The sequence below is a fragment of the Eptatretus burgeri genome, chromosome 4 (genome assembly GCF_056783735.1).
Source record: "Eptatretus burgeri isolate ZD-2024b chromosome 4, Ebu_testis_v1, whole genome shotgun sequence".
NCBI classification, from domain to species: domain Eukaryota; kingdom Metazoa; phylum Chordata; class Myxini; order Myxiniformes; family Myxinidae; genus Eptatretus; species Eptatretus burgeri.
This window is the reverse complement of record NC_140964.1, coordinates 83,972,843-83,983,611: the sequence shown is the minus strand read 5'-3', so window position 1 is coordinate 83,983,611 and position 10,769 is coordinate 83,972,843. Positions and strand designations below refer to the sequence as shown.

General features: G+C 49.2%; 1 protein-coding gene across 1 annotated transcript in view; it reads left to right on the top strand.

Annotated features, from left to right (window-relative positions):
* Positions 1-1,704: 1,704 nt before the first annotated feature.
* LOC147028562 (multifunctional procollagen lysine hydroxylase and glycosyltransferase LH3-like) overlaps positions 1,705-10,769 on the top strand; it is a 106,504-nt gene continuing 97,439 nt past the window's right edge. Inside the window, exon 1 of the mRNA XM_085879087.1 lies at positions 1,705-1,970. Within this exon, the coding sequence (XP_085735213.1) occupies positions 1,859-1,970 (112 nt within the window). The 5' untranslated portion in view covers positions 1,705-1,858. The remainder of the gene's footprint in view (positions 1,971-10,769) is intronic.

Genomic DNA, 10,769 nt, shown 5'->3' with positions numbered 1-10,769 from the left:
GATCAAGCTGTAGTGCACTGTTTGGGAATGTCAATATCTCTGACCTTGATTTTGCAGATGATGCAGTCATTTTTGTGGAGACTTTAGATATCCTTTTGGGGGCCCTCAAGGTGCTGAATGAGGAGTCAGAGCAGCTGGGATTACGGGTTTCCTGGGTCAAAACTAAGATCCAGGCTTTCACTGACATCTTGGATGCTGCTGTCCTGTCTGTGCCTGTTTGTGGTGAGGATGTTGAGGTCGTGGAGAGATTCACTTACCTTGGCAGTGATATTCATGTCTCTGCTGGCTGTGAGTCAGAGGTCAATAGACCTCTGGGGAGTCATGGATTCACTGGATAATGGGGTGTGATGCTGCCGGTACCTGTGCGGGAGGACGAAAGTCCAAGTCTTCAGGTCCTTGGTAATTCCAGTCTTGCTTTATGGATGTGAGACTTGGACTCTGACCAAGGATCTGAGACGGAGACTTAATTCCTTTGGTACCAGGTCTCTTTGGAGAATCCTTGGCTATCGCTGGTCAGACTTTGTGTCCAACGAGCGGTTGCTGAGAGAGACTCAAATAAGATTTGTTACCTGCATAGTCCATGAGCGTCAGTTGCGGCTGTATGGACATGTGGCTCGTTTTCCTGACGCTGATCCTGCTCACCAGATTCTATTAGCGAGGGAGTCACGTGAGTGGAGGAGGCGAATTTGCCAACCATGTGCTTTGCGGTTGCGGCAGGTTGATCGGCATCTCAAGCAGATTGGGATGGGCCAGGCATCTCCCTGGAGTACTGGCGGAAAGTGGACGCAGCGACGCGCTTCTCTGGCGCATGCTCCCACACCTGACCTGACCTGATAATTGGAGCAACAGGAATGATAAAGAAGAACCTCACTGAGATTTTGAAAACCATCCCCGTGAATATTACTACACATTACAATTGGAGGTAGTCCTGGGTTTGGTGACGATCCTGAAAAGAGTCCTCGGAACAAAACTCTGAGAACAACAAAGGTCAACAGCTTGGTCAATGAACTGCTTCCTTATTGAAGCAAAGGTGGATATTTCGAGTCCATCTCCTCAAACCTGCACACGGAGGTAACCACGCGCACGCGCACACGCACGCGCACACGCACACACACTCTATCCTCTCTGTTTGAAAGTACCATAAGTACTTGCCACTTAGTATTATATGATGCACATGTACAGTATGTTGCACATCACCTTGTCACAGTATTTTAATACACGAGTCAGGAATGGCTCGTGTAAATTTATTCGAGTCCGTTAGGATGAAGCCACAAACTTCAGCATCTTGTCCATGCGCACCTGTCATCATGACAGGATTTCTATTCGATTCCTCAGGTCGTCCCCTCCCCTCCGCTCCCCTCCCCAGCCCACTCCTCCCACCCAGCCAATGACCCGAGTTCCTCCAAAAGTTTTCTCTTTATAGCTTTACAAAGCATTCTAATCTTTTTGCCAGGTGCACTCGAAACTTTTAATTAATATTACAACCACAATTACTATTTCTCTTCTTTTTGTTACATCTGCAAGACTACAAGCCCTACCCAAAACTCCCAAAGCCACTTTGCCACGTTTTTCACAACATTCCACTCTTCCTCCACAGCTGGTGCGAATATTGCTGTCTCGAAGTTGTTGTTTTTTGACTCCATTCTAATCTTGGTCAGCCATATATTCTTGTATTTCTAAGAGTTTCCAAGTTAACCCCGATATTTACCCAAACTGGTGCTGCTACATCTTACAAACTGTTGCGTGGTCTTACCTTCTCGCACCCCAAAACTTTGTGCCCTTCTTCCCGTCTCCGCCCCTCTCTCTCTCTCCCTCTCTCCATTCCCAAACCCGTATCCTCACTGTTGTCTTGCCTGAAATGGACGCTCCTCGATTCCTCGCCCTCATCATCATCATCATCATCGTCACCCTGTCTGCACGTGCGGCTCGCGCTCACTCCGAGTCTGTGCAGAACGCGCACGGTGAACGTGGTGAGTCTGTCTGTGTCGTTGCTTGTCTCTCTGTGTGTCTCTGTCTCTCTCTGTCTCTCTCTCTCTCCCTCCCTCTCTCACTTTCTCACTTTCTCGTCTCTTTCCCTGCCTGTACGTCAGAAATCTGACTGTCACGTCTGCTGCCTGTCTTGTCTTTTCGTCCATCTCCACTCCGGTTCTCTTGGTTATATATTTACTTATCCTTTTCAAGTGGGATCTCACTGCCCCTCGTTCATGGTCTACTGTTTCGAGTAAAGCAGACGCGGGTCTTTCCTAGGTCGTGCCCTTATGCCTTTGAAATGCCTCACGCTATCCAGGCCCACTTTTGGAGGATCTGTGAATGTCTTAGAGCATTAAATAAACAAATTAATGGATGAATGAATGTTTGGGTCTCAGGAACTCACGAACACAGAGAAGTGTAGGAAGCAGAAATTACCTGGTTGGGGGAAGGGGGGAGGGGGAGTCTGGGGGAAGAAGGGGTGGGGGGAGTGTGCGGATGGTGGAGAGCTGAAGTCACCTGGGATTCTGAAGTGTCTCCCAACATCTAGTCTCCCACACCCGTATTTTAGGTCGACATCTTGGTTGTTAGATGAAATGAAAACGGTGGCTTCCTGAAAAAGAAAAGAAAAACAATCACATGATTCGAACATTGTCTTGTATTTTCAGAATGTTTGTTTTGTATACATTTCCCAAGTATTTCAAAACCATAGATATTGGGTTTTTAAAAAATATATTTTGTTGAAATATTTTAACTTTTTAAGTAGCCTGATGTCATGCTTTTGGAATGTATCAACTTTTAACATGAACCGATTTAAAGATACGGGCTGGCAGGGTAACCGAGAGTTATGCACACTTGCTTCTGAGCTGTTTTCTTACATGGGTTTGAACCTCGACCCAGCTACAAACTGCCACCCCGTTGTTATTTTTTGCAGGCAAGGAAATCTATCAATGTGTACGCGTCCCTCGGATGGACTTGATTGTCTGATTGTCTCGTCTCCTAGCATTAGTTGATGGACCTTAAAAATGTCACCGTGTCCTTGGGCGAAGAGTAGGCTAATTATCACCGGCACCCTGACCCACTTACAAACTCCAACCTGTCCAGGATTGTAACCGCTCACCAGAAAACTGCTTTGGCAGAACTGGCACTGTATAGACTATAGAGCATGATACAGAATAATAATCCATCCATCCATCGGGGCCATACTCTGTGCAGAGCGTTGGTGCTGCCTAAGCAGTCTCCTTGGCTATTGGACACAATCCTGGACGGGTCGCCACTCCGACACAGGATACCAGCAAGCTGGCACTCATTTTGCCGACCCTGGAAGGATGGCAGGCAGAGTCAACCCCACATGGTATTAATTCAACAACAGAGGGGGATTTGAACTCAGGATCCCAGGATCCCAAGCCCACAACCGTAACCATTTTGGAAAACTTGCTTCACAATTCATTTAAAAATTATTTTTATATCAACTTGCATAGTACTAGAAACACCCACACCCTACGAGAGTAGCAAGGGGTCAGGGTGGTGGGAACAACTTTAATTTGAAGTTCCATTCCAACTTAGTAGAATGTTCCCATGCACACCCTTAGTACAACCACCAAGTTTCAATGCATTTCATCCCACAAACGAACAAACACATTATTTTATCGTATGGATATAATACATTTGTTATGAGAAAGAAATGGAGAATTAACTTTGTTGTGGTTATTTTGTTCTTCTATTGGGCTGGCAGGATAGCCTAGAAGTACGCACAATCGCCTCGAAGCTCTCCATGCTCTGTTCGAATATCGACCGAGCTATAAATTGTCATCCCAGTGTTTCGTAGGCAGAGCGATTCATCAGTGTGTGTGCCATCCCTCAGATGGCCATTAATTGGTGGTTCCATCTGCCGGCTTTAGTTGGTGGACGTTAAGGATCCCACGGCGTCCTTCGCAAAGAGTCGGCAAGCCATCACCGGCGTCCTGGCCAAATTACAAATTCCTACCCTGACCAGCAGGTGGCATTGCATCAGTGGCACAGCCACACCCAGCCATTGATGCTTCCCAGCAGCCTTATGCTACATATGAAAGAAGAAGAAGATTCAATATTGTGAAAATGAATGATCGCAATGCTGCTTAGTGGGTCCAGATAGTGGTGAAAACTGCACACATCAGAGATGTCACACAAATATTACACTGAAAGAAATTGGGGTGAGCAGACACTTATCCCCCTCCTTACTCACTGGTGATGATGAGCGCTCCCCTCCCACCCATCTCTTTTCCGATGACGATGACAATAAACATGCTCTGTCAGAGACTAGCCATGACTTGTGTGAAATTTGAAACTGGAGTGATTATAGCGGCACCACACAAAACTATCTGGCCCTGTTTCTGTGGAAGCTACGCAAGTACTTTTGTTAAACAATGTCTGTTTTCCTCTTGGTAGTTCCTCTTCTTTAATGGTTCTAATAATTCCTGCCTTCTTGTGGACTGCAAGGTCAGCCAGTTTACCAGTTGTTTCTCCCAAGTCTTTCATGAATTGGATGGCCAGGCCTGACCTGTGACTGGCAGGAATTTGTAATTTGCTCAGGGTGCATGTGGTGACTCACCTGCTCTTCAATCAAGACACTGGGATCTTTAACTTCCACCAATGCCGCTGGTGCTGCTTGAAGGGTCCTCTGACTGAACAGCCATCTGATGGAAATGATGATAAATTTTATCCTGAGGCATTTTTTATTGTCATTAGCTCATTGTGACACAGGAGACTGAGAACTTTGATTCCCTTTTTCTCAAAAGTACACCAAGATGGGATGGCCCGGTATGGTTCTTAGGGGCTCATATAAAGCTGAGTTTGTGTGTGGATGGATGTGTGGGTCTGAACAAGACACGTTTTCATTACAACGAAAATACTCATGATTAATATTTGAAGTGTTTAATTTTTTTTAATGTCCTTTTGTCAGTGTTTTGTATGTACTGTATGCTGTTGAGATGTCCAGCAGTGGTGTGTTGTTTCCAAGCAGCTAGCTAGCGCCTGCCAAGCCAGCCGTTCCTTATCAACGGTCTCTAATTGAGTGCTTAATTTCTCGAGCCGGTGACACCGGGATGACATGAAACACTGGGATGACAGTTTATAGTGAGGCCGATATTTGAACAGCCCCCGCTTTATGGAAAAGCACTCTACAAGAAACTACGTAACTGAACACACCCCAGATTCATGACATGGCGATGAGGATAAACATCTATATCTATAGCATCATTATTTCAGCCATATCAATGAATTCATCCCTCAAGGGGTGAAGGTGTGGGGTGGGAAGAGGGACCCGACGTTGCCTGGCAATGCCGGATACCCCTGCTAATATATATATATATATATATATATATATATATATATATATATATATATATATATATATATATATATATATATATATATATACACATACTGGGTGTTCGTAAAGTCTTTGAGTGGTTTTAAATATTTATCTATTTATAATTCCAGCAATCTCTGTGTGTCTGTCTGTGACCGCTGTTTCTCGACAACCACTGGTCCAATCTAGAATTCATCATTAGGGATAGAATGATGCTGTTTTGTGCACAATATGGAGTACACAATAGAGTTTTTTTTATTATGAGTTACACAATGGAGTTTCATTCATTAAATGAATTGCACAATAATGTTTTATAAAACTTCAATGTGGCATCCTTTTGTGGCCCTCAGCACATCCAACTGACGATCGATTTCTTGCTATGCTGTTAGAATGCCATGCATGCACCAATAGAATCTGCAACAGAATAAAATGTGTTAGTAATACAAATAACCTCATCATTCTTTCCCTTATGGGTTTAGTGAAATAAATATTTAAAACCACTCAAGGACTTTACGAACACCATATATATATATATATATATATATATATATATATATATATATATATATATATATATATATATATATATATATATATATATATATATATATATATATATCTCATCTTCTTCTTCTTTTGGCTACTCCCGTTAGGGGTTGCCACAGCGGATCATCCGTATGATCCGCATAGTGATTTGGCACATATTTTACGCCGGATGCCCTTCCTGACGCAACCCTGGTCACCTCTTACGACACAGGGATAAGGTACACCTATTTTAACCGGGGTATACACCGGCCCAGCATACTGGTTCTCATTTCGCCGACCTCGGAAGGATGACAGGCTGAGTCAACCCCCTGGTGTATTAATTCAGTGGCCCAACGGGGCCTTTCGGTCTCACCGCGATCGAGCCAATCAGCCCCCGCGTGGGATAGGGTTGCTCGCCGAATTCGACCTACCTAAGTACCCACGCGGAGGGTAGACCGGGCGATCGCACCTCGCCGCAGGTCGACTTTGGACACGGGCCACTTAAGCGACCCGTTCCGTACTTATCAGAATAACCGAGCGGTGTTATCGTCGACCTCGACGGTTCGATTAATTATCGGGCGTATTCAGCCCACTACCAACCCTTTACGTGAAGCAAGATGGGGATTCAATGGTGGAAAAGACGAAGCGAAGCGGGAGAACAGTTCAATAATAAAGCACATTTATTCGCGGCACACGGGAAGCACACATATTCAATTCCACCAGAAGCACACAAAAAAAAGAAAACACAATTCCATTTACACAAAAAGCAAATGTAAAAGCGAAGACAATGCAGAGCTAATACCGACTACCGAGCACACGGCAACACTTATACAATTCTACTTCACAGACGGCGCCGACAACACATACCCAAAACCAAGGAAAAGAATACCCCCAAGAATGAGGCGGGCCTGAGGCCGAGACCGGGTCGCGCCTACCCGTCTGGTGATGAGACGCGGAGCGGCGATGGCGCCTCACTCCGCGGGCCTCGCGGACAGTGTCTGGCAGGGGGTGGGAAAGGGGCCCCCTTGGTCGTACTATCTCAGCGCGGGGGGAAACAGGAGGGGGTTGCTGATGCTCGGGGTATAGAGGATCTTTATTATCCCTGGTGTGCGTCTCCACCTCGGCCAGGTCGCGCTGTCGGCCTCCCTCGGGCGTGCAGCTCCCGGCACCGACGCGAGCACCCCCTCGTCTGCCTTCGCCGCTGCCGCCTCTCCGCCTCTGGACTCTCCGACTCTGGACTCTTCTTTTGACTCTCCTCCTCTCCCCGTTGGACTCGCCTCTGGACTCTCCGACCGACTCTCTTCAGCTTCTCCAGCTACTGCAGGCTTCGGGCTCCAGACTTCCACACTGCTCTGACTGACGAACACGGTCCTTTTATCCCCCCTCGTTCGACTCTCTGGACTGACGAACACGGTCCTTTTATCCCCCCGTAGCTTCGCCTTTGACCCCCTCCCTTTGACCTTTCACCTCGCTCCCCATTGGCCCGAGAAAAAGTGGGCGTGAAGGCTTTTTGATCCACAAATTTGCATATATCGATCGTCCTGGAGGCGGGGCCAAATTCGCCCCTCGCTCACCGATTGGACGGCAAAAAGTGGGCGTGTGTCGTTTTTGATCCGTTTTTGAAGCACAAAATCCGTGATTTTGTACACGCTGTTCGACGCGCGCTCTGCACGAGTCCAACACCGGTACCCACAGCGGGGCAAGAACGGTGGCGATGCTACGGTTGCGAGGTGTGACGGGAAGGTCGTGGCGGTTGTGGTGAAGCGGCGTTGTGGTTGGTGGTTGATGTTGTGGTTGTGATCATGGCGGTTGGTCCAAAATAAAGATAGTAAAAGAAAAACGGCTATCCTGAAGAGTCGCAGCACGCATATATGACATGTATTCCCACTAGACAACGGGTTTGGGCCTAACTACACATGCACTTACCGAGATACCTCACCTAAGGGACCTGAATGGTGGTTTGCGAATTTGGTAACCACAACACTACCCCCTCCCCTTTTTACAGACTCGTCCCGAGTCGTCAAATTTTCGTGTGCCATCGTGTAGTTTTCCCCTAGTACATTTTACCTACGGATCCCTGGGTGCGACATTCATGGTATTCGTGTCCCCAAAATAAATAACCTGAGGGCTGCGTAACTACCTAAACAAACTCACTCACACGGACGACTTAAATAAAATTGCCGGCGCTAAGACATACATGCCGGGGGCGCACTCATATTTACAGTACATCTTAACCTTAACTTACAAATTTTACACTAAACCATGGCCCAGGATCATTGAACTCTGCAAAAGAAAAGCAGTTAGCAGGGAGCCAGGCTGCCCGCATGCAGTCTCTGGCTCAAAACAATGCAGGTGACAGGGAACGTGGCTGGCTGCTCACACGCAGTCCAAGGCCTCCCCTTTTGAACTGAACTCAGTGAACCACAACGGTGCTTGGGCTGCACAAACGCAGTCTCCGTGCCAGCTCAAGTGGCACACGCAATGAGCACAACGGATGGATGGATGGACACAAACACGGTGCACGGGCCGCCACTGCAGGCCCGTGTTGTAGCTGCCAACAGGGCAGTTCTCGCAGCTTGCAAACTGTTGCTTTTACGATCCTGGCGCACATGGCAATGAACAGGGGGGGGGGGGCAAAGCAAAATTGAACGGGGCTGGTGAACATGGGCAGTGGGCATGGCATGGCAAAGGTGAGCAGGCAAACTCAGCCCGCAGAATAAGGCCGCTGCAGGCAAACACAGCCGGCAGATGAACTGGCCGGCACAGGCCTTGAAGTACCACAGCTGCAGATGATCCGGCCAGCACAGGCCTTGCAGCAACACAACAGCTGCCGATCAAGTTGGCCGGCCTCCGCCTTGAAGCAAAACACGGCCAGCCGATGAAGTTGGCCAGCCTTTTCCGTTCAGTGGAGGTTGGTGGAGGGAGTGCGGTGGTGCTGGCCACTTGGAAGGCGGGCTCAGACCTACCTACCTGTCTCCCTCCCACCTATCGCCTTTGCCTGTCACTGTACATACCCACTCCCTTAATTTGTCAAACCCCAATTTAGCCCCAACTTATTTTTTTTGTTGTTTTTATTTTTACTTCCCCACTATAAATCGTCCCCTAACCCCCTTTATCGTCCTTGTTCGGCTAACCTATCCTGTCACCTAGCCTACTCCCAACCCCTACGTTCCCTTCCCGGAGGGGAACAAGGGAGAGCTAACGTCCTGTGTCGAGGCCCACCGAAGCCTCAGAATGGCCTCCCCAGAGTTCGGCGATCTTAACACCAAGTGGGTCCAGCGGCCCACAACGACAGCGAGGGGATGGATGGTGCGGAGGGGTGCATCTCCTAATCTACCCTAACCATTTAACTGTTAAACTACCCCGGGGCTTTCAACAAGCGCTTCTCGCTTAAACTATTGGTTCTAACAACCCAGATTCCCGTCGCCTGTGTTGGTGTCCTCACAATTTCGGGCCTCGCCCCCCAATTTTCTCTCCGTGCCCTCACACGGTCTCCTGGCTGGGACACGTGGCTCCCTTTGGCAGGCACGACCCTCTGCCGATTCTCCCGCTATGGCACCCCCGGGCACTACACTGCCTCCGAGCCTACCAGCTCCCTAACACCGGGGAGTGCCCCCCATGGCACCTCCCCTGAAACGCACACGTGGCAGGCCGGCCTCCCGGGCCCCTTTCCGAGGGTCACCCGTGCCCACAACACTGCCCACGCGGCTAATGGCGCCCCGGGCCCCCGCACCAAGCAGGCGCACCCGTGCCCACTACTCTATCCCGGCCCCCCATGGGCCCATGGCCTACCGCGGCCGACTAGCCTGGTGCCCGGGGTACCCACTCAGCGATACTCACCTTTCGCAGCCACGCTCCCAAGCCCGTCAACAGGGCTCCTGCACCCCTCCAAATGGGTCTCGAGCCTACTTTCCCACCAACAGCAAAACGACCTCCATTTTTCAATTTGACTAACCCAGCTAACTCACTTTACTCTGTCCCCGGGGTCCCTTGGGCGGGAGTCACTCCTCCCCCCAATCACTCATCGCACCATGCATTCCCCATTCACTCCACACACACAGACCCGCTGGCCTCACTCACTCACCATGTACACGTACTCACCTCACAACCCACAACTCTTCAACACACACACCGCTGAACTCTGCCATCCTCCTAACTACATCCCCGAACTAACTCGTGCTCCCACGTCATCCCTTACACTAGTAGCACGTTCCTTTTAACACTACGTCGCAAAACTACATCCCCTCTACACATTCACAAGTCTGTCCATGTCCTCTAAATCATCCCATTAATCAATTTCCCAACCTAAATCTCGCTACAATCCCTCTAACTAATCCATTCCACGGACTCCATGAGGACTTACCCCTGCCCCATGAAGTCGGTCTAGCTAAGCTAGCCCTTCCCCCTAACTAGTTTCCATCCTGTGCCCAGGGTAAGGGGGTCTTTCACCCCTTGCCCAGGAATCCTGTGCACCCGAAAGTGAGGCTTGCTTTTTCCTTTTTTTTTTCCCTGCGCAGCACCTGCGCGGCAACTCAGAGCTCGCGCACTTTACACCTGCCCGTGACGTCATGCAGCTGCACGTGTTCCTCGTCCCTCCTTGGACGGTACCATCCGGCAGAGATACCCCTCCTGCCGGATTCCAACCACACGTGCAGCCATGACGTCACCGTGCGCATAAAAAAAAAACACAAGCCCCACGTCTCGAGGGGTTCCCCACGCGAACACATGTGCTTTGCCCGTTGGAGCTTAACACACACGATCGCGTGGAGAACCCGTCCGGTCCAAATCCATTTACCTGCCTAAACTTGTCCGTCCGCGGGATCGGCAAATCCACCGCGTGCGTTTCCGGACCGGGACTTCACTCTCGCAAGCGAGCACGTGGTGGTCTCGTGCGTTGCACAGCACGAACCTCGTACTCGCGGCTGGG